The 25,684-nt window shown below is 34.1% G+C and overlaps 1 protein-coding gene across 6 annotated transcripts in view; it reads right to left on the minus strand.

Annotated features, from left to right (window-relative positions):
- Positions 1 to 25,684, minus strand: part of DIAPH2 (diaphanous related formin 2) — an 830,745-nt gene that overhangs the window by 575,445 nt on the left and 229,616 nt on the right. For all 6 annotated transcript variants that reach the window (XM_040999826.1, XM_040999825.1, XM_040999824.1 and 3 more), the window contains 6 exons: positions 23,702 to 23,818; positions 21,693 to 21,811; positions 19,027 to 19,091; positions 15,157 to 15,261; positions 11,247 to 11,558; positions 8,925 to 9,039 (listed from right to left, as the gene is read on the minus strand). In XM_040999826.1, the coding sequence (XP_040855760.1) occupies positions 8,925 to 9,039; positions 11,247 to 11,558; positions 15,157 to 15,261; positions 19,027 to 19,091; positions 21,693 to 21,811; positions 23,702 to 23,818 (833 nt within the window). The remainder of the gene's footprint in view (positions 1 to 8,924; positions 9,040 to 11,246; positions 11,559 to 15,156; positions 15,262 to 19,026; positions 19,092 to 21,692; positions 21,812 to 23,701; positions 23,819 to 25,684) is intronic.

Below are 25,684 nucleotides of genomic sequence, written 5' to 3' on the forward strand. Positions count from 1 at the left end.
GATAGAACTTATCTTTTTCTTTCTGTCTATTGCATGCTCCCTCTCCCTCCCTCTCTGTCTCTTTGCATTTCAAATACATAAATGTAAAATACATCATTGCTCAACATCTAATTACCTGAAGACCTACTTCATTCATTCACAATTTTAAAAAGGGAGATGTAAAGTTATAACAGTGCTTTGCAAGTCACAAATTCCATGCAGATGTCTGAAAATGCCTTAGTCACAGAAAGTAAAAACTTATAAAGTTTGGCAAATCTACAATTACACAGCATTGGTTTGTCCTCTAAGAAACTGTCTTCAGGGCTAGGGTAAACTGATTTATACATTTTAGAAAACGATGTGTGGGACTATCATTAACTGTATGAAAAGCAAATGATTAACTATGCAGGCAAACACAATAGTTACTAGAGCCATAAAAGTCATGAAAAATCATTGGTACAAACTAGGACAACTAAACATAAATCTGGGTTCAAACTGCAGTTTTCCCATTTATTAGCTCTATAACCTTGATTAATCTCACATAGTCTCTGCTTATTTACCTATAAAACAATAAAAAGAGTATTCTGTGCTAAAAGGGGTTTTAATGAAATATAAATTTAAAATATATACTGCAGTTTGGGGGATATACTGAATGTTTAATAATTAGGTTGTCATTATAATTGCTATTAAGAGGAGTAGTAGCAATCATTGTGTCTAAGGTGTTAATACAGGTAACACAATCACCATACCACATCAAAAAAGGAAGTCATTTTAAAGCTTACTTGGTTAAGAGCCACAAAATTTTCTTTCAAATTCTCCCTACAATGGTGAATTATATGTGTAAAAAGGGTACATACTTAACGATTTTAAAAATGTCTTCCTCTTTTACATAAATCAAGGCATTCTCTGATGCTACAAAATGCCAGTTCGAAATAAATCTACGTGTACATGTTATTATAATTTGAAACACTTAAAATGCTGACCCTGAAAAGTATCTTTGGTGAGGTGAAAGAAAAGGGTAGTAAGTTTATCTATGTACACAAAAAAGACTTGGGGTATAACAAAAATGATGAAACTATGTGCAAAGATTGCAATGGATTAAATATTTAAATCTCTATAAAAAAATCTACATGTTGAAATCTAATCTTCCAACAGCTGATTTGGGAGGCAGAGCCTTTGAGAGTGATTAGTTCATGAAGGTGGAGCCCTCATGAATGAGATTTGTTGCATATAAAAGAGGCCCCCAAAATATTAGCTAGCTCCTTCTACCATATGAGGATACAATGATAAGATACCTGCATATATCAGAAAGCAAGCCTTAACAAGAAACGAAATCGACTGGTGACCTGATCATTGATTTCCTGGATTCTAGAACTGGCTGAAATCTCTGTTGTTTATAAACTACTCAGTCTTGGCATCTACAACTGAAACAGACTAAGATCAGTAGCAATGCTGTTAGTGTGCTCTGTGACAGAAATGGTCCTTCTCTGTTATTCTTCATATATTAAAGCTAATACTACAGAAGAATGCATGCTGTTGACAAGTTCAGGTGATAAATTATTAGAATATTGGCTGTCTCAGCCCACATTATCATGTATGGTAAAAAGGGTGTACACTCTGCAACTGACATCTCAGTCAATTCCAAGAATTTCTATCTTGTGAAGACACAGATAAATTATATTTTAACAAATTGTGTTTTCATTACTTTTTTAAATATAGAAGACTATATCGAGTAACCAAGCATGGATGGTTATCTTCAAAAGCAGCAAGTTTATACTACAACTAAAAACTACAATTTAAACACAGTCCTAAAGGAAAGTGTTTGCATGCACACATTCACCATAATTTTGAAATGATGGCCAATTTTTAACCAATGCAAAATGACACTAATATACATTTTAAATATTTATAATACCTCAATTTTCTATTACTAAAACCAAATTGTACAGCAGAAATATGTTATTGAAGAAGCTTGATTTTATTAACCTCTTAAGTTTAGTTTTTATATTCCCTCCAAGAAACACTAAAAACAGAGAAATCGCTTACAATTTCCACACTCTAGCTTTGTTATTCCTGAAGCCTCTAGAGAACCCTAGAAATTCTAATTAGAATTAGCAGCTATAAGCTACATATTTTATTATTATTTCAAATTTAGTTAGTATTAGCCATAATTAGTATAATTTATATAGTATATTATTTATCAACAATTACTATGGATTTTTTGAGGCAAATAATGCTATTACTATATCTTTGACAGTTACGGATACTCAAATATCAAATTGACCAATAAACTAAAGGAAGAATACATAGACAAATTCCAACAGCAATATTTATGATGCATATTCAAGTTTACTAACAGGATCTTCTCCAGATGCCATCTTGTATTTTTCTCTCTTGCTACACACACATATATACAGTGTGCGTGTGTGTGTGTGTGTATGTGTGTGTGTGTAGTGTGTATCATTAATATATATTTCATTAATTCAAATGTTTTCAAATGTATTTTGTATCATGCTTCATTACTGCTTATAAGGAGATTCTAAATGCTGTAGCATTTGGGAACTAAAAGAAACTTTAGAGGTGACAAGCAGCAGTTCATATTTGTAGTGGACATCTGGCCTTGTACCTGGGTTCTACACGAGGCCTCCAGGCCCTAACTCCAACTTCTTGCCAATGTAGACCCTCAAAGGCAGAGGTTATGGCTCAAGTAGCTGGGTTCCTGATATTCCATGTCAGAGATCTAGATGGAGTTCTCATTATTTAGCTTCAGCCTCAACACAAGTAATTTCCATTATGTGTTTTCATCATTTTCTTAAAACAAAAGTATTCCAGCATTTACTATCATTTGACTAAATACACTGTACATTTCTTTATCTCTCATGCTCTACTATAAGTTATCTGATACACAGATAAGTAAACATTCATCTTTGCCGCTCTCAGTTAGAATAGTACATTGAAAAAAGTAATTATAATATAAATTTAAACTAAATGAGAGACTGAATGTCTCACAAAACAGAAATAATGCAACATTAAAATAAATGCATTGTGATAAAGCAAGCTAAGTACTGTGATGACAGCACTCCATATCTGAGTGCTGGTTCAAGTTCCCACCAGCTTTTCTTCCTAACAAGCATCCTGCTTACGTATCTGGGAAAGCAGGACATGGCCTAAGTAATAGGGCTCCTGCACCAATATGGGAGACCCCAATGGGATTCCTGTCTCCTGAGGCCTCAGCTTGGCCCTATCTCAACAAGAGAAGCCATTTGGGGAGGGAAACAGTATATTAAAGATGTCTTTACCTCTCACTCTGTTTGCTAATCAAATAAATAAATGTTTTTTAAAATAATTGTCTCTAGATGGTAACAAAGCGGCTGAAGTCCTAACCTTGAATGTGTCGGGATCCTCTACGGTTGTCAGTTCATATCCCAGCTGCTCCACTTCCCTTCCAGGTTCCTGCTTGTGGCTGGGGAAAGCAGTCAAGGAAAGCCCAAAGCCATTAGAACTCTGGACGCACATGGGAGACTCAGAAAAAGCTCCTGGCCCCTGGCTTTAGATTGCCACAGCTCTGGCCATTGCGGCCACTTGGGGAGTGAATCAGCAGATGGAAATATTTCAATCTCTCCTTCTCTTTGTGAATCTGACTATCCAATTTAAAAAAATCTTTAAATAAATTGCCTCTAAATTGCTAAGAAAAAGTGAGACACACAGAATATATAATTTTATGATGTACATATTAAATGTTTACATATTTAAATATTTTCAATCTAAGGACTCAATTATTTTAAAGTCTTATTTAGCAAAGCTAAATTACCTTCAATTTATAAGTATTTTCTCAAAACACAGAGTAGTAATGCTTTACAATACATTAAGTGAGAACAGAGATAAGAATTGTCCATTATTGTTGTAACAGGGGGAAGCTCTGAAACGTTCTGGGACACTGGGCCTAATGACAAGGGACTTAAGCTAGAATAGGAAGATCAATAAACAGTTACTGAATTTTAAACAAATGGGCAGTTTTGGACCATTATACTGAATTCTGGGTATGCCATGCATGTCTATGCAGGTATTGCATCTATTATGAGGCCTGATTGATGCATTAGGTGTTCTTTCAGAAATAAACCTTAAGAAATAACGGTACCAAAAGGTGCCTGTATCATGATTCACGCTTAAATATTCAAAATTAGTGAAGTACAAGCAATATCACTGAGAAAACTCAGAGCAACAAAGGAAAGGAAACGCAGCATTCAACATCAGTAAGCACTTGAGTACCTTTAGATGATTTCTGTTTGCTTTTCCCTTGGGTTGATTAGCTTTTGCCAGCTGCAACAAGAATTGCTTCATTGTAACTGATTAGCTCTATAGTGTTGCATAAAAAAGCAGGAAATTCTCTTGCTGAATTAGCAGTTATATTACGTGTCAATAACTAAAGCAAAATCACAATGTACACACATGCTCACACCCACACACACCAACATCAGGCAAAATGAAAGGGAAAGGGATTTAATATTAAATACCTACTGTTTACTAAGTAAACATCAACTTATTCCCTTGAATGAGAAATGTTACTCTCTGACGTGTCAAGTATCACACCCAGAATAAAAGGATGCAAAACTCCGTTCCCTCGTATTTGTCCCTATTCTGCCACACAACCTTTAGAAATTCTCTACTTCAAGTTATACTTACCTCTCTGTCCGTAGCTTTGTAAAATAACTTGAAATAACTTCTAATGCTCACACTAATTGCAACCTTTAAAAAATGCTCTTTAAAAATTCACTAAAAAAAGGAGGGGGGGGGCGGTATGGTGGCCTAGTGGCTAAAGTCCTCGCCTTGAACATGCCAGGATCCCAATCTGCGCTGGTTCTAATCCCGGCAGTTCCACTTCCCATTCAGCTCACTGCTTGTGACCTGGAAGAGCAGTGGAAGACAGCCCAAAGTCTTGGGATCCTGCACCTGTGTGGGAGACCTGGAGGAAGTTCCTGGATCCTGGCTATGGATCGGCATAGCACCGGCCGTTGCACTCATTTAGGGAGTGAATCATCGGACGGAAGATCTTTCTATCTCTCCTCCTCTCTGCATATCTAACTTTGTAAAAAAAAATAATAATAATAAAAATAAATTTAAAAAAAGAAGAGTAACTAATCAGGTCTGGTGCTGTGATGCATAATCCAGTATCTGAGTACACTGGCATTCCAGCTACTATGCTTCCAAATAAACTCCTTAGCACCCCAACTGGGAAAACAGCAGGAGGTGGACCATGTGTTTGTGTCCCTACCACCAATGTGGAAGACTTACATTGGAATCTTTGTTGCTGACTACAGCATGTAGCAGATCTGGCTGTTATAGCCATTTGGGTAGTGAACCTGCACATGGAAGACTCCTATTATGTATGTCAGTCACACTCTCAGCTATGCTGCCTCCCAAACAAATTTATTATTTTTATTTTAAACAGCAACTGCTCAGCAGCAAATATGCAAAGAAGTGAAAGGGGAAGCTCACACAAAAAAAATTAAAATTGATTTCCTGCATACTATCACAATACTACAGTCCTTCATAAGAAGTCATAGGTCCATCATTCTGTTATTTAACTGTATCTTGACATTGCAGGCATGAACAATGGCAGATAGTCTAGCAACCTATGGTCAAGATATAGCCAACAGTTTCATTGGGAGTCCATCTTTGATTTGGACATAGAGATGCATATTGCATTGTACTTTCATATCTGGATAAGATAGGCTCTATGACACAGTTACTATACATTCCATTAAACGAAAAGCCATAAAACAAAATCAACAATTGGAATAAAATCAAAAAATTTACAACATCATGGAGTTAAATAGCGTGCTACTGAATAACCAATGTGTCAATGATAAAATGAAAAAGAAAACAAAAAAAAATCTTTTTGGAAAAAATGGTGCTACTGTGTGATATACGAGTCAGTAAAGAATTTAATAAGAGGAAAGAAAGTATTTTTAAGAAATCAAAAATATAAAACCCATGGATTGCAACAAAAACAATATTGAAAGGGCTATTGATCTTATAATTGTATGAAGGTTGCCTTATATCAGAGAAAACAAATGGCATCTGTCCTTTTGTGATTGACTTTTTTCACTAAGCATGGTAGTCTATAGTTGGGACCATTTGGATGCAAGTGGTAGAATTTAATTCTTTTTAACTGCTGCATAGTATTCCATGGAGTAGATGTATCACAGTCTCTTTATTCACTTTTCTTTGAACAAGCATCTGGGTTGTTTCCATGTCTTTGCTATTGTAGATTGTGCTGTGTAAATAGGATTGTGGATCCCTTTCTCATAGGCAGAAATCATTTCCTTTGGATATATTCCTAGGAGCAGGATAGCTGGGTCATATGCAGTTTAGGTTTATTTGCAGTTAGAAATCAGTTGGGGGGAGTGAGTTTGGGGAGGGGATAAGGGAACTCCCTGAGACTATGGGAGTCATAGTCTCATTGTATCATAAAATTATAAGTAGAATAGAAAGCAAAAGAAAATTAAAATCGATTGTAAATAGAATAAAAGCTGCTAATCTTAATTTAAAAAGCAAAGTATATAATATCATTAACATTCTTATTTTCTTTTACAACTTTTACATGCTTTTAGTTGACAGTGATAGGAGAATGGGGATGGGTACCTTCCAATCACTGGTTCCTGTTCTAGCAGGCCTGGACGTGGTTGCGTAGAAGCCTGGAACTGAGAACCCATAGAGGTCCCACAGATGTGGGAGGAACTGGAATATTTAAATCGGCCCTGCTGCCTGTCAAGTTCCGCAAGAGGAGCAAGCTGGAATCAGGAGCTGGAACTCTATGAAGAACTCAGACACTATGTTGGCAGTCACGAGCATCTTTGCAGCACTTAACTACCAAGCTAAACACCCACACTAGATTATCATTTTCACCTCTGGGACAGGTAAAGTGTCTGAAATGCTTGGGGACAGATGTGTTTTAGATTTTAGAGTTTTCCAAATTTTGGACTACTTGCATATATAACATATTGGGCAAGTAGGATCAAAGTCTAAATATGAAATTCATTTATACATATATATATACATATATAAACTACACACATAATTTAAGGGTGTTTTATGCAATATTTTTAGTGTACCCTTGTTCTGACATGATAGATCACGGAGGTATTATATTTTCTACTTGTGATATCATGTTAGTGTTCAAGAGGGTCAGATATCTGGATTAGGACTATTCAGCCCATGCTCATACACATTCTTGGGCACATTGTAAATTGATATAAATCTTTGGAAGGCAATTTTAAAATGTCTGAAAATCCTAAATGTATACAACCTTTTATCAAGAAATTTCAATTCTAGAATTGACAGTACAAATAACTCCACATATATACACATAAATATATAAGGCAGATAAATAAGTTTTATCACGACACTACTTGAAAGAGCAGCCTTGGACTAAACTAAATATTCATTAATAACAGAATTTAGTTAAATGAATTAAGATATGTCTCCACCAAAAATTATATGAGGTATGTGAGAAAGAACCCACCAGATATACACAAGCTCCTACAGGATAATTTCCAAATAGTGCAAATGACAAAAAAAAAATACAAACCCCCCCCCCAATGAACACTTCTGCAGACACACACTAGCACTAGCAGGTAATGTGGGAAATTACTAATAATGTTTTTCACTGTGAAAGAAGCTGCGATTCTGAGATGGGAAGCTGATTGATTGATTTTCAACTGTGTATCTTTTTGTAACTACATGAACAGTTCACTATAAGCAATTATGCCATTTAAAAAGTAGAATAAATAGTAATTTCCAGAATCATTAAGAAATCCTCACAAGCGAACTTGGTCACATCACTGTTTGCTTCAAGTAGTAAGATTTGTTTCAAGTAGTAAGATTTATTTCAACAGTAAGATTTTTTGAAATGCCATTCACAATTCTATAATGACCAACTCAGATTTTGTTCTGCATGTGCACTTCAATTTATAAGAAATAATAAACAGAACACAAGTGCTTTCAGAGTACAAGATATGATAAATAGCTGCAAAGGAATGCTTTTCATCTCTCTCCTCTCTAAGGAATAATTTTCATCTCTCTGTTTCTCTCTCTCTCTGTCTGTCTGTTTCTCTTTCTCACTCCCTGAATCTTGCAAAACACATTTTCTCAATTTCTAGGATCTAGGACTTGTTGTGACAAACTAGACAAATGAACAGTAAAAGCTCCAATTACAATGGTATGAAAGTATAGAATATACTTTAAATGCAAGGACTCACTCAGGCACAAAAATGTCTATGTTTACCTGAATCACTTCTTCAATAATTCCTGAAAATGGCACATTGAAATAAAAGAGCAAAAACTCACAAAACAAAATTATTACACATAAGATTGAGACGTTACCTGTATAGTATCAAAGTCACATGTGAAATTCACAAGTACCTAATGATAAGCTAGATACTTCATTATGAAATCAATACACTACATTTATTACGTACCATATTTTATATTCACCAAAATATCTACTTATAGTGAAAACAGCAAAACTTCTAGGACACCAAACTAATAAGTGACAAAAATTTAAGGGCAAAGATGGTTAAGCAATAGAGTAAAAATCTTAATCCAATTTCACAAAATGGTTTGAACCACCTACGTTTTGTTACATAATTTTCTCTCACATCACAAATCAATAAATTGATAGCCCCTGCTTCTGAGTAAAAATGAGTTTTATAATATATAATTCACATCACAAAAGGAAAATAATTCATATTTCACATGGCCATGTATACAAAGTAAAATTTAAAGAAGAAACTTAGTTATTTGATGAAATATGATAGAAAGTTTATCTTTGCCCTTGCTAGTGTGAGCAATTTACACAAAAATACATTACTGAATATTGTTAGCCAATTACTAAAATAAATACATGAGAGTCTTGAATTTATTAAAAAAAAAATAAAATGTACCTTTTATCTGGGTTGCAAAGTTCAGTGCCAATTTTGCAAAGAGATCTGGATTCTCAAACTTGTCTTCTTTAACTTTTAACCAGAAACAATTCTCAGATAATTCTTTGGGCTCAATCTGAAGCAAAAATAACAAAGATTAGTTTCTAAATTATTACTTACATTTAATTTTCCAAAGAATTAACTTTTAGCACAGTTGAATGACAGTTCCATTATTCATTTACCTGCTAAATCAATTTTACCATCTATCAAAATAACACTTCTAAAGTAAATATTCATTTTGAAATTCTCATGATTCTATTAGTACGAACAAAAGATACACAATAGCAACAGGATACACAGAAAATCACATTTTCTATTGGAAAGCCACAGGTTTACAGAGATAAGGAGATAAAGAAAGATTTAGCATCAGATGGGGCACTCCCCAAGTAGCTGCAGTAACTGGAGCTTAGCCAATCTGAAGACAGTGAACAGGAGCTTCTTCCTCGTCTCACGCATGGGGACTGTGGCCCAAGGCTTTGGGCCATCCTGTACCTCTTTCCCAGGTCACAAACAGGGAGCTAGATGGGAAGTGGAGCAGCCAGGATGCAAACTGGTGCCCATATGAGATCCCGATACTTGCAAGGTGAGGATTTAGCTACTGAGCCATTGCAGTATGCCCAGCAAATTTTAAAATTTCTACTGATAGGAGGCTTAAAAATAACTTACTAAAATTTTCCTTCAACTCTCATACAATGTTTTGACAGGAAATTTTTTGCAAATGGGGAAAATGACACCCAATAAAAAAAATCCCTAATGTTTTCTAATTAGGTAAAAATATCAACTATATTTGCAGTTAACAGTTACATATCTCCTGCTACTTAGAGGCATTATTTTAAGTGATGTGTGAATATTAATTTATCTATTCCTCAGAATGTTCCTTTCATACAAAGATTAGTATTATCTCCTGGCTAAAGACAAGGAAATTGTGTCTTAGAAAAAGTGGCTGTCCAAATAAGTAAAGGGTAGCCTTGGGATTTAAGCTCAGGGATTCTAGCTCCAGAGAATTGGGCTCTTAGCCACTACACATAAAGCCTAGATGAGAATTGTGACTTGACTTAAGATTTCTTTTTAGTTATTTGAAAGGCTGGGTTATGAGAGAGAGAAAAAGAGAGAGAAAAAGGGAGAGAGAGAGAGAGAATCTTTTATGTTGTATTCCCGAATGGTCGCAATATTCAGGGCTGAGCTAGGCTGAGACCAGCAGCCAGGAGTTACTTTCAGATCTCCCAAGTGGGACCAGGAGAACAGGAACCTACACCATCTCCCAATGCTTTCCCAGCCACATTAGCAGGGAGTTGGACTGGAATTGGAGCATCTGGAACTCGAACCAAAGCCCACATGAAATGCTGCCGTTACAGGTCACAGCTTAGCCCACTATGCCACAACTCCAGCCCCTAGATTGTACAGTTTCCATTAATCATAAAGGTTCATATATGTACACCATTACACAGTTACCAAATTAGAAAACATATCATTACATTTACACATATAGATAAGTGGTCCAATATCTTCTGAATCCACCATTGTGGTAGAATGGGTCTAATTAAAATCAACTTCATTTTGCATAATTTAATCCTCATTTACTCTTATATTATAAGTAAAGCAAAAGTATATGATTGGCATTTAAAAAAATAATTAAATATCTATTTGGTGACCCACTTCACTACCTAGAGCCTGATAGTATAGTGTATATATTCTTGGAAGAGCCATTTCACCAAATTGGTGGTATAGGGACAAGTATTTCAATTAAAAGAATAGTTCCTAGTGAATGAAGACAGTAAAGATATTTATAATAACTTTTTATAATAAAGATCTTATTTGGTAATAATAAAAATAAATATTTTCATGTATATAAAAAATTGGGTCACATCACTGCTGAATACTGTCACATATTTCATACTACGTAAAAGTTAAAAATATTACAAAAAAATCATTCTCTAAAACCAAAAATAACAAAAATTACAAGACCTGACCAGAAAAAAATTAACAAAGATACAGAGTAAGAATTGTCTTTCATTTGTTGATGTATTTCAAATCTTTCTCACTACACTACTTTGCATTTCTTAAAATGTCAAATTTGTATCTTCCTCAAAATGTCAAACTACCTGGGGTTTTCTAGTTATCTAGATAGTGAAATGAAAGCCACAGGATGGTGAATCCCCAGGGGATCACAGTCAGCAGTCACAGACCCAAATATGATACAACACGTATAGAAGCAATGCAGCTATTCACACACCAATATAAAACATGACTAGATAAATCAATAAAATCTAATTAGAGTATTACCTTAGACCAGTTGATTCTTTTCATGGGTACTTCTGGCTTATATATTTTTTTCTGTTTCATTCCATAAGGCAGATCAAACTGTGCTCCTGGTAGAGGAGGAGCTACTCCAAAGAGTGGTGGTGGAGGAGGTGCCCCAAACAAAGGTGGTGGTGGTGGAATACCACCAGCTAAAGGAGGTGGCGGAGGAGGAGGAGGGATTGCACCAGGGAGAGGTGGCGGCGGTGGAGGTGGTGGTCCAGAGACTGCAGCATCTGGCAATGGAGGTGGTGGAGGAGGGCCTGGAATTCCTGATGAACTTGTGAGCCCATGTCCCTAAAGTATAAACAATCCAAATTCAAATGCTTATATAATATAGAATATCAAATACACATGAGGAGACATGTGAGGTTTAAGGCTACACATGCTTTACATAATTTTTGAAGTCATATTGACTTTATGTATTAGAGGAGACTTTGATAGTACATGAAACAGACTTGTGTACAATTTAGTTACATTTTACAATCTGGAGTAAGTATTTCTGCCAATGCTAGGAAAATAGGCATTCTCCAAGATTTTCTAAAAAATTCCCTGAAAGTAATGAAACAGTACTTTTCTTTATAAATACATACAAAGAGGAAATACTGTATATTTCTTGGGCCTGTTAATCTATTTGGTTGGATATATGATAATTAAGACAAGGTCATAGATTTAAATCCCTTGGGGGGCAATTAGCTTTAAATAAAGAGTCTGTTGCACAGCACCATTTACTTAGCTGTCTTTTAATATGAATAATTAATGCTAAGTAGATGTACTTATCAAGTTTTTTTAACATTTACCATTTTATTCCTTACAAGCCTTTGATACAGATATAGCATTTTTATCTCACCTTTGCTTCATTGCTTATAGACAAGAAAACCATAATTACAAAAGAGTTAAATGACTAACTAAAGGTCATATCATCTGAAACACGTGTTTTCTAAAAGATTTATTTATTTTTATTGGAAAGGCAGATATATATATATATATATATAGATAGATAGATAGATAGATAGAGAGAGAGAGAGAGAGAGAGAGAGGAGGAGAGACAGAAAGATCGTCCATCTGATGATTCACTCCCCAAGGTACCACAACAGCTGGAGCTCTGCTGATCCGAAGTCAGGAGCCAGGAACTTTATCAGGTCTCCCACACAGGTGCAGGATCCCAAAGAATTGGGCCGTCCTTGACTGCTTTCCCAAGTCACAAGCAGGGAGCTGGATGGGAAATGGAGCTGCTGGGATTAGAACCGGCAACCATATGGGATCCCAGTGTGTGCAATGCAAGGATTTAGCCACTAGGCCAGGGCGCCAAGCCCCTAAATCACATTTCTTTAAAAAGTTTTTTTTTTTTTAAATTTACTTGAAAGGCAGACTTATGGAGAAACAAAGAGATCTTCCCTCTGCTGTTTTATTCCCCAAATGGCTACAGCGGCCAGGACTCTGCTAGGCAGAAGCTGGGACCCAAGAACTTCATCCATGTTTCCCACATGGATGCTGAGGCCCAAGGACTTGGCCCATCTTCAACTGCTTTCCCAGGTACATTAAGCAGGGTGCTGGATCAGAAATGGCTTCAAACTTGCACCCACATGTGACATTGGCATCACAGGTAGTGGGTGGCTTTACCAATTATGCCACTACATTTCCCCGAAGATGAATTTTAGTTTAGTGAACTTTTTGAAGTACTCCTCACAATCTGTCCTTCAGTGCTTATGTTTAAGGGAAGAAAATAAAGGGGACACAGAAACAAAAATAGTATTAGTTGCCCAAAAACATTTTTGAAGTTAAGACAATTTCCCTAATGGAGTTTTTGATGATGCAGTCCAAAGGATGTCTTCCTGACCTTCTTACAGGACTGCACTGTCTGCAATGCCCAGCCTACATGGGTGGGTGCTGGTTCGAGTCCTGGCTGCTGCAGTTCCTATCCAGCTCCATGCTGATGCACACCTGGGAAAGGCAGAGATGTCCCAAGTCCTTGGGGTCCTGCACCCACTTGGGAATTGTGGCAGCTCCTGGCATCTGGCTTGGGCTTAGCCAGGACCAGACAACTGCATGCATAAAGGGAGTGAACCAGCCGATTGAAGATGCCTATCACTTCCTCTCTAACACTGTCGTTCAAATGAATAGACTTTTTTTAAAAATGAACATATATAACATGCATAGATGAGCAGAAAAAAGACCTACGGCAAACTTTTTTCAAATACGCTCCATTAAAATACAATTTCTGGGAGATGATGATAGGTATTCTGTGATAAATCATTCCATGGTCAAATGAGAAAAGGAAAGTTATATGAGACACATTTAGATAGGTTTCTAACGTGGAGGACATCTCAGACCCTTCAACATGCTAAGGAGTATCATGAATCTCTAAGAGGATGAAATTCCCATGTGCCCACAAATGTTTTCCTCCCCAAATAAATTTGCATTTGCGTAACTAATGTCTGGGAGAAGCTGGCAGAGGCCAAGTGTAGAAAGAGTAAGTTGTGAAATATAAATGGCAATAAGGTGCCTTCTGTGCAACAGAGGCTGCATAGAGGGGAGCAGTCAGAGCCCAGGCTGCAAAGGGGAGATAAGGCGCCCATGCCAGAAGGCCTTAACATGCCTGGTAAGCAGATTTTATTTAATCCGGACTGCAACAGGAAGCCACTGAACATATTAAAGCCTGGAGTGACAATAATCAGGGCAGTGTTTTAGGAAGATTAATTTGCCACTGACATAAAGGATAAATTTGAGGAAGAAAACACTATAGGCAGAAAAGGCAGGAAACAATTGACAGAGCTTAGGCAAGCTGTAACAAGAGAACAGGGGTTCTGGCTGTTGATGCAAACAGGGCAAACATCAGAGAAATGATTCACATAAAGGAGTGATCAGCCTAATCTGTACGGGGGTGGAAAAACCATCAAGGAAAGAAAAATCCAGCTTCACTATCTTAAAATAAAAAGGAAGGAAGGAAGGAGGGGAGAGAGAGAGAGAGAGAGAGAAGAAAAGAGAGAAAGGAAGGAAGAAAAAGAGGGAGAGACCAAGCTGGCTTGAGGAAAAGAGGAGACCCACAAATACTGATTTTGACCTCAACATTCATAAATAAGCTCGAGAACATGTCATCTAAGACATGGTATGTGAATGTATGATATAAAATGGATTATTAGTATTCAAACATTTACAAGGGGGAGGCAGAAGATTCAGAAACAAACACTCATTAACAAATTATCAAATACTAGTTAAGTGATGAAAGCAGAGGGAAGGAAAAGGTCACCACACTGATTAGACTTTACTGATGACCTTGGAGGTAATTTTTTCAGTGAATTCATGGAATAGATCTAGTCAAAAATAAACATCATTTGAGTATTCAATATGTTAAAACATCATTTTCAATTTCATAAAATTAATTCGGGATGTAAAGCGTGTTGAGGGGAGTACTAAATCAGTTCTAAAGTTTAGAGACTGCAAGATTTAAAGTATATACATGAGCTTTGCATCACAGGCAATGTAGGTAGAAATGTAAAGTTCACAATTTTGAAATGTTAGTCAAGATTTAAAGATACCTCAAAATACTTAGGGATAATCAAAATTAATGAGCAGTTCCATATTCTTTTTGAAAGAAAATATGATATACCCATTTTTCAAATCATGAAAATTTAATCTCAAAAAATAATTTTGTTGGTGTTATAACACTCTGTTTAAAATATTCAGGGCTTCTTCAACAACTAATGTTTTATATTTCTTCAAACATTAAAATGATTTATTTTCCTGGAAAATCAAACCTGCACTTATTTCATCTAAAATGTGAAACTGCCAAAAAGTCTGCTTCTAGTCACATCTTTCCTTCTATGTAACAGGATAATTTTCTACCATCGAACTCACTATGACATGACACAAAGTCTATATCTTGTTTCATTACCTGGGTTCGAAGTTGCTGGATTTCTGTTTCAAGTTCTTTGATTTTTTCTTCTCTTTTTTGAAGCTCAGCTTGAGCTTCCTGTCGAGCTGTGAATTCTTCATCGAACTGCAATGATCACCAGCATAAACATACAGTTAGTAATATAGTTTTGAGAAAGCTTTAAACCATATTATGTGGCAAATACCTGGAATGATTTTTTGCTTAGTTGAATTCCCAGGTCACTCAGAATATCAGAGTACTTGCTTATTTTAATGACAAGTAAGTATTTACATGTGGGTTATAATTGCTTTGGATAATAATGGTATAAAGAAGAATTACACCTATGCACTGCTCCACCCCACTGCCCAAGGTGGGTAAATCCATTTGAATTATGAAAAAAAAAATATAAAGAAAATGTGAAGTCTCTCTTCAGGCAAATGAATATTTTAATTTTCATTTGATACTCAGTTTCAGATTTACTAATTTGGAAATGCTCCATCCTATATTTTTAATTAAATGAATTAGAAAATGAAATATAAAAATATGCTGTCAAGCAGTTTCTGTTTCAGTATGGCTAACCTTGCAGAGATTTGTACTTTGATAATGCACAAGTGAATGTACATTATTACAAATAGAATGCTTCTATTACAGTGTTACTTGTCTAGTATCCAAAAAGTGGTGTTCCACAAAATCTGACAGAATGATATATGCTATTATGGCACATTCCTTCATATATATATATATATATATATACATATATATATATGATATATATATATAATTATCTGGGTGATATATATATTATATATATATAATATATAATATATAATATATAATATATAATATAATATATAATATATAATATATATTATAATATATATTATATATAATATAATATAATATAATATAATATAATATAATAATAATATTAAATATAAATATTAAATATAAAATAATAATATATATAATATAATATAATATATAATATATAATATATAATATATAATATATAATATAATATATATAATATATAATATATATATATTATATATATATATATATATATCACCCAGATAATTATAGCATATTAGGAGAGTGAAAATAAGAGATTAAAATAAAGTGCACTAAGTTAAGAGATTATCTGAATGGTGAACATTCATTTAGTGCCTCCTGCCCCAGACATTTCTTAAGTCAGGGTCTGTGTGAAGCAGGCGCTAACTAGCCTACATATTTACAACTAAGAATAAAACCTTTTATTTGCCCCACTAATGTCAGTCTCACTTCAAGTCATTTTTGGGAGCTTGTACATTATTGTACAAATAGCATTTCCATTTATAATTGGCATATGTATATAACTGTCCAGAACTGTCTTTAGAACATAAAAAGTATGTTCATTATAAATAACTGCTTATGCTCATGGTACATTTGACATTTGATATCTGCAAAAATGTAGCAGAGAAAAACTGGATATCATTTGGTTCAAATCTGCAAGATTACTTAGTAACACTTTTCTTCATTTATCTGCACTTGAGTCTCTTGAAAATGTCTCTTAGAATTTGATCCTAACCTTCTCCAATTTTCTTGTATTTCAAATCCACCCTAGATTCCTGGGAAGAAAGATACATTGATATTTCAGATAATGCTTTTTTTCCTAGTTAATTAAAAATATGGAGCTCCTCCAATGTAGGCATGCTGGACTTCACTACTAACAGTACCAATACCCATCTGAATCTTTATATCTATTTTTCCTCCCAAAGGTAGCATCTCCTGTGTGCTTCTCAAATATGGTCTCCACAAAAGCATAACACATTCAACTTAGGCTATATAAATGATTTATTGGTATATTTGAAAAGAAGGACAAAATATTTCCCACTTTAAGTAAAAATTATATTAACCTATAAACACATAGAAAAGCAGTCAAATCCTAAAATATATGAGCTGGAAGAGGTCTTTTTGTGAGCCCACTAATTTTATCCTGTGTGAAACCAAGGTTCAAGGAGAGTAAGTGGCTTATTTAAAAGCCACAGCTAATTAGTGGAAAAGCTAAAATCACACCTAAAAGTATTGTCTGTCATACTAGCACCTAAGAAACTATTTTCTGCTACCTATAGACTCCCTGTGAACTAGTTAAATATACCTCGACAGTATGATACTAGATTTTCTATCTTTGCCTAGAACGACAAAGTCATAATGCACTTGAACAGCACAATGATAGAATTGTAACTGTTGCTGAAGGATTATACAAATGTGGTAATATGGGGGAAATGAAGAAAAGGTAAGATATGGAGAGAGGAGGGGGAAAAGGTGGGATCCCCATACCTACAATTATATCAAGAAAAATAATAAAAATAATTTTAAAAATAAACTGATTATAGTTAACCACTAGGAGACCAAACATGTTTTTCCATTCCTTTTAAATGTTGACGATGAAATTTCTTTTCTATAATTTCAGACTCTTTTGCCCATAATATATATGCTTACAGAAAATCTAACTAGAAAATCACAATCTGCTCCATTCTTGTGGTATTTATTTATAGTAGTAGCCAAAATTATGGAGACCTTGTGATTTTCAAAGGGAATTTTAAACGTTATTTAAAATAAAATCGTTAAGAAGTATAAAGGCTTATTAATCAAAAAGCAACTGTCATAAAATGAGTTTCACACAAACATTTTATACTCAACCCCAAGCTCTTAAAATCTATTCTAGTAACTGAAAGAGCAAAGACATTTCTTCAGATGCCCCGAAGTAACTCTGTAATTTCCAGAGTGATAGCAAAAGTGATTATCTAATCTCCAAGGTAAGTCATAACTTTGAAGAGACAACAATATGTAAGCACTTTATCTTGCTGTCAGAAGGCTGAAAACGAGAGCTTCTGCTTCAATCCTCCCTGCACACAACAGGAGAGAAATACTATACAAATGTTTAATAGGAACTAGAACAAAAAAATAAATTTCTAGTAGAAATTAATAAAATTGTAGCTATGCTTTCATGAACCAAAAAAAAAAAACAAACAGACAATTGTAGGAGGACATTGTGACCCTGGAAGGTCAGCAAGCACAGGTTTGCAGTTCATTGGACAGTATTTGCAAGACAACAACCAAATGGCTACCTTTGGTATAAACAGCATGTAAATGAGAACATCTGGCGCAATATACAAAACAAAAGGAATTCCAATCAAGAGAGGGAAAGTCTGATGCCCCTAATAAACTTCAGCTTTGACCATCAATCAGGGTCCACGCGTGTTATTATCGGCTCCGTGCACCAAGTCCATCGCTGCGGGACAGCAACAGACAATCTCAACAGACAGAACTAAATAAAACTATGATATTCAAGTATGTAAGGTATTAAACACAGAGAATGACAAACCTCAAATTCCAGTAAACATATAAGATGTAGCCACAATATTTGGAAGATGCCACCACAAAATTCAAAGATGCTTATGTCTAACCAAGACACATACAGAGAAAGACCACTGGGACATTCCACCCACCGCTATCAACTTCGTGAACCCTAAAGACCATAATGGCTAAGAAGACTTTCTAAAAATCTCATAAATCTCACAACAGATACCTAGTTTAAATAAGTGAAACCTATAGGACAGAAATAAGGGGAATTTGCTTTGGATGACTGCTTCTAAATATATCTTTTAGGCCACCTGATTTTATTTCATTCATTATTTTTCCTCTATAATACATTAAAACTTATGAAGAAAAATAATGGTACTTATGACTTACTAGGATATAAATCAATATCCTCTCAGATTTGAATTTAGAAATAGAAGGTACTGCATAATAAAAACAACATTTATAAAGCTTTCCATAATGAAATAAGAGAAAAAATTTGTGATCAAATTACTAAAGTAGCAGTAACATGCATTTTATAAGCTTTACCTTTTTTGAGAATTCCACTGCTTTTTGCTCACTTTCTTCAACTTTCGCTTTGTTCACACAAGAATCTGTTGAGATTAATCAAAAGAGATTACAAATTATAGCATGATTTCCCTAGGCAAAAGATGGATGCAAGCCCATAGAAATAGGTTGATTAGCATTTCTATGTCAATTGGTATTAAAACAAAATGATCTATACTACAAATAAAACATAAAATGTGACATTTTCTTAATCTTTTATCTCTATCATACTAACTTAACTCCACAATAAGACTATTGAGGCACAAAACCAAGCATACCTAAATACATTTCATTAAGTGATCTTTGCTTTAAATATGCATAATTCTTTTCCAACTTTTACATTGACCCAATTCTTTTAAAAGTTGACTGTATTGTGAGTAAATAGGTGAAAAATAGTATATACTTAAGATTATTAAGATTCAATAAAATCCTTTTTAAAAGAGAGGGGGCAATAAAAGAGAAGCTCATTAACTTAGGCACACAAGTAAAAGATTTCACTTCTAACCTTATATTGTATAAGGGAACAATATTCAAACTACATAAATCTTATCAAACACTTCCCAATACAAATAATTTAATAGCCTCTTTCTTGCAATATTTGCAACTCCCAATATCACATATAAAGTCCATCTTGTAGCTAGCCATTCCACATCTACTTATTTACTCCAAAGAAGTGAAAATATATATCCATACAAACTTGTATTCAAATGTTCACAAAAGTTTGTAATAACCAAAAACAATCAAAGATCCCAATGACTATCAAAAAGTATAAATTCTGTAGAGGAATGCAAATATTATTGCATATAGCAGAATGGCACAGGAAACCAAAGAATAAGCACGCTTAATGAAAGCAGACAAAAAGAGAGCACATGCTACATACTTCTACTAACACAAAATCTTTACAAATGGAACTACTAAGAGAGAAATGATAAAAATGAAACCAGAAAGAAAACTAAGTGGCTGTCTCAAGAAAGAGAAACATGGGAAGCAGAAACTGAGAGAGAATGCACATATTTTAAAGAGTAATGGTCACTTGCACCAGTGAAGCATTTATTTTGTTTTTTAATGTATGGCTAGGGCATAGGAACAGAAGCAGAATGTGTAAGGCGATGAAGTGAAATGGAGCCACTTCGATGAGAGTTATGCTGGTAAAGCTTTGAATTTCAACTTGAGTGGAAAGATACTAGAAACTTTTAAAGCAAGGCACTGATATTAGATACTAGACTTACAAAATTGTGGAATCAAGAGATATTCTAATATCCTCAGGGCCACAAAAACAAAACAGAGATCCAAAGATCACTTGGAAGATCTTCAAATATTTGATAATTTTGTTATATATGTGTGAGTGTGTGTGTGTGAGTGTGTGTGTGTGTATGCAGATGCACACATATTCCAACAAAAGCTTCAAGGTGTTCTGCAGTTTCTCAAAAATAAATCTGAGCATATATTTGAATCAATTTTTAAACTTGAAGAAACTGAAGTCTAAAAAAAAAAAGTAACTTGTGAAAACTTGTTCACAGTCACAGGGATGCTATATGCATAAGGCTTGTGGCCTGGGAAAGCCTTGTGACCCTGCACCCACGTGGGAGACCTAGAAGAGGCTCCTAGTTGCTGGCTTTGGTTGAGCTCAGCTCCAGCCTTTGCAGCCTATTGAAGAGTGAATCAGTGGATGGAAGATGATCTTCTCTTTCTCTCCTCCTCTCTGTATATCTGACTTTCTAATAAAAATAATATAAATCTCAAAAAAAAAAGCCAAGATGAAGTCATTATATATTCTCTTTGCATCAGGGAAATGGGTCTATTGTTGAAATCCAAGATTTCTAGGATAAATAGTACAGCCAAAGTATTTAGATGAGACCAATTGCTGCTTGGTCAACATCTCAAGCCAAGAAACACGACATATTCCTTGAAGGAAAGCACACTGAACTTGTTTCAAAATCAGCTGATTTGAATGAGCAGACAACAATAGTTAGAAACCAGGACATCAGGAAAGGCTTGAAGGAGTAGTTGGGCAGGTGATGAATAAGATGTAAAATTTGTTCAGCTACAGAAGCAAGAAACAAATTGCGACTTAATAGCATTTTAGCAATGCAATAAAGGATCACTGATTTGAGTCTTAAAAAAAAGGAAATGACAAAAATTGAAGATTACCTGAAAGTGAAATAAAATAAAAAGGATCAGTGAAATGACAGCTGGTTTTGCAAATAAATGAATAACCAAAATTGATACATCATTGGCCCAGATATTCAAAAAGCCAGGCAAAAATAATCCTGCCTAGCACTATGAAGACATATAGCATAATGTACTTAACAAGAAAGCTTTTACATTCTTCTTCAGAGACAGATCTGAGAAGAATTGCCTTAAAGAAAAGCACTAATAATGAAGTTGTGGTACTGATGAGGCCCTACTAAACATGTACTTTCTACAGCTCTCCTAAGGTACCAGTGAAAGTTGAGGTAAAATTCAAAAATACCAAATAGGTTTATATTTAGAACCATGCAGGCAAAACTATCACAATCATTTTGAGGACCCATGACATAATGTATCACCAGATATGATCACAAGTTCAATGAGAGACCTACCTTTAAAGGATACAGTTTAACCAGAAGGTATAAGATACAAACAATAGTGAGATGTGTGTTACATACCTATCAGATGGGTTAAATCAATGTCTAATCTTTGCCTATACTTGAAGTCTGGATCCATACCACTGCAATGCAGCACTATCTGTGAAACACACTCCTCAATTATTTTATAATATTGTGGCCTGAAAGAAATGGAAATATTTGTGAATAACTTTTATATCTAAACACATCAGTTTTGTTAAGAAGGGATTTGGTATGCCAAAAGCACTGAGTATTTTCCTAGAGATGTAAAAGATACTTCTACTCATTATACTCCCATAGGGAAAAAAAAAATTCTAAGCTCAAACTTGGTGTAGATTTTATATTGGAAAATTCCTTATAATGTAATGAACTGCCAATGTTTAGTGACTTTCGGATTCATGTTTGTACCTAAAGTATTAATCAACATAATCTCTTTACATAAGTTGTTGTTTCCACAGTTGTAGAAAATAAATGACCCATTAGGCTAGTATCCTCGGTATGAACAAGGCCATAAAAATCTACAAGTTCTCAGTTTTTGTAAGAGTTGAGTTTGGCAAGCAACATCCTAAATTTCCTACAAAACTTTCGTAGACAACAGATTACAAAATTGAAATGAGCCCTTTATGCTAAAAACTATTCAGAATATTGACTTATGAAACATAAATTTAATGATTCATGATCAAAATATATATACATATGCTCAGTTAATAAGTATGACCATAATTGTTTAAACGGAAAAATATTTTAAAACATCTTAATGGTACAGTTTATTAAGTTAATTCTGGCCTTAAAGATGACCATTCACATAATGCAACAAAATTTTTAAAGATGTTCTTTCCATTAAAATTTGAAGATGACTTTCATAACAGCTCAATACAGAAAAATACTATTGTAGCTAAGTTAGGATGCAATTACACCTATACACAGTGTTGATAACTAGCCAATTTATATAAGTTTAAATACAAAGTCACACAAATTCTAATTGCTCTTATATGTCCTTACTCATGGAATGGCTTCTCCAAATAAGAACAAATATATGGATGTCTTCGGATGCATAGGATGCAATGTGAGTTTCACTTCATTCATTGTTTCACTCAAATGATGCTAGTAGGCAATTGAGTAATATTTGCTATGTAGTATATCTTTACTGTACACATTAATTATGAGAGCTAAATTTAGAAAACAGCAACCATTTTAATGCATTAAATGGTTTTTTTTAATTTCACTGATTTTTAAAAGCCTACAATTTAATATGCTTACATTTACCGTCTCTGTAACATGATGCCCATGAAATTACTATACCATCTAAATTATAACATTTCTCCAACTTTGTGTCGACTAGACTTCTCATTTTTGTTGTGACTATGCCTGATTGTCTCTTTCTATTAAGCAAGTTTCTGAGAAATCAGAGTTGTTATAACTTCATGCAAATTAGATTATAAAAATGACTAAGAATTTTTGAATAAAAATATTATATCAATAGCCTGAAAATAATTTCACAATTTAAAAAATGCCTTTATAAAATTTTGGTTTTCAAGTATATACCTAGTTTCTAGATTTTAAAAGCTTTAACCATATATGTTATTGTCACCATTATTTATTTTGGAAAAATATATTACTGAACAAAAAACCAAAACACTAGCACTGCTATTTTCTTAAATGTTAAAATTATTACCATATAATACTACATGGTAGAAATAACAGAAAAATATTTCATATTAAAATGGACAAAAACTTAAAAAGCTCTATCCTAAAATTTTAGTGCTTGCTCTGTGCTTCTACTATATAGCAAAGAAAATTTATCCCAGGGTCAGTAGTATCTGTTGGTTTTATTAATAGTAACAATCTTATCACTGATATACCACATTTTAATGAGTAGATCTCCCTTGTACCATGTTTAAAAATAAACTAACACCTTTTTTAAAAAGTCCCTTAAAGTAGTTACACTCTCGCACCCTATGTAAGCATACATATCTGAACACCACCACACTATGACATTTCCTTTAATATAGAATTCAAATAATACATATTTTACTCTCCAAAACTCTTACCTGACATAATAATCATTTCTGATGAGCAAAAAATGTTGCAGAATGGATAACAAGTAATTTTCAGCAGCAGTGTCCTTCAACATATTATAAAGAAGATGGTATACTTCATTCATATCAGTAGAAAGTTAAGTAAAGGAAAAATAAAATCAGAGATTTCTGATGAAAGACTCATGAACAACAAAAACACTTTAATTTTTTCAAATTCAGCATTATTATTTTGTTTCTGTTATTGTTTCATAGCCTTCAACTCCATGACCCAGCATTTAAACATTTACATAAAGAAAATGATTCCATGGACGTAATTCAATAGTTAACCAGAGAAACATACTAAAAAAAAAATCATTTACAAGACCATGGTACTATCAACACTTTAAGTGATGAGTTATTCATTATATCTCAAAGGAAAAATGTAACTAGTACCAGTAGAATAACAATGGCATCAGGGTATATGGTTTTCTCTTGATCTCCCTGGGGTGGCAATGAAGGAGTTAGACAAAGGGCATTCAAACACTCCCAGTGGAAAATGCAAAAACCTTCTGGAAAAAAAATCTCTTGAATCTCAAAAATTTTTTTTGCACCAATTTAAACTTTTAATCTAGTTTTTTTTTCTTTTTTTTTTTTTTTTTTTTTTTTTTTTTTTTTAGTGTTTCCTCTTCTAAGAATTCTAATCTTCATTCTACTACACATAGCCCAAGTACAGGCCACTACTATTGCCCTCAATTGGGGCTTTCTCATTTAAAAAAAGATATCTGATCTATTTATTTGAAAACCACAGTGATGGGGAGAGAGGAACTAAAAGATATTCAATCCACTGGATCACTCTCCAAATGGCCCTACAGCTAAAGCTAGGTCAGGTCAAAACTAGTACCACAGAATTCCACCAGGGTTTCCAACGTAAGTGGAAGATGCCCAAATATTTATACCATGCTCCCTTGCCTTCCCAGGCACATTAACAGGAGTTGAGACAGGTTACAGGGCAGCCAGAAATTTAACTGTACTTTAATAATATGATGCTTGCATTGCAAGCAATAGCTTAAGCAGCTACTTATAACTCCAGTTCCTTAATTTCATTTTTCCATGAAGATTTCTCACATTACTCATGCAAATCATCATGTTTATACTTTCTCCACCATATAAGATAAAGACAAACATGTACATTATGAACTGATTAAAAATATTAACAAAAATTGTTTTATTTCAACTCGATGAAATAAATACTAACCTTAAAATTATTGCTGCTTAATTTATTTCTTTTTCATTATTTAATAAAAGATGGAGGGTAAAGACAACAGGATTGAAATGTATTGTTCTAAGAATATGAAACAGAGTGATACAAAAGTAGATGCTTTTTCTACTTTGAAATCAAACACAGACTCCCAATGAAACTGTTAAATATGTTTTGACAATAGGCTGCTGTACTCTCTGCTATTGTTCATACCTACAATGTCACGACACATTTAAAGAGCAGAATGATGGACTTAAGACAGCTTATGAAGGACTATACTATTGTAATAATATTGAGGAAATCGGGGGAGGCTGGATTGGAAAAGGGGTAAGGGAAATCTCAGAGCCTACAGAACTGTACAATAAAATATTAACAAAAAAGAAAGTGTACATGCTTTTAGTAACATAGAAAATATACATCAAAAATAGGTTTGCTTTTAAAAGAAAAGGGCCTAGAAAATTGATGTAAAACAGAGATAAGATGAAATTAAACTTCCTAAAAGTAACCTGAAATGTCACCATTTTCTCTGAGGAAGAAGATAGCTTACTTTTTACACTGCATCTAAGAATGTGGAATTAAGTTGCAAAGCATCCCTTAATTAGCTACAGAGTAGATTTGAAACAAGCTTTATGGTGAGGCTGATTGTGAGAAAGATAAATACAAAGCAATGTATTTATAACTTGTACCAGAATTATTAATATTAGAGAAGCCATTGCAGATTTTTGGAATAGTGATTGATAAGAAATTACTTGAAGTCA

This window comes from Ochotona curzoniae, unplaced genomic scaffold, assembly GCF_017591425.1.
Source record: "Ochotona curzoniae isolate NIBS_2020 unplaced genomic scaffold, NIBS_Ocur_1.0 scaffold_1852, whole genome shotgun sequence".
Classification (NCBI taxonomy): domain Eukaryota; kingdom Metazoa; phylum Chordata; class Mammalia; order Lagomorpha; family Ochotonidae; genus Ochotona; species Ochotona curzoniae.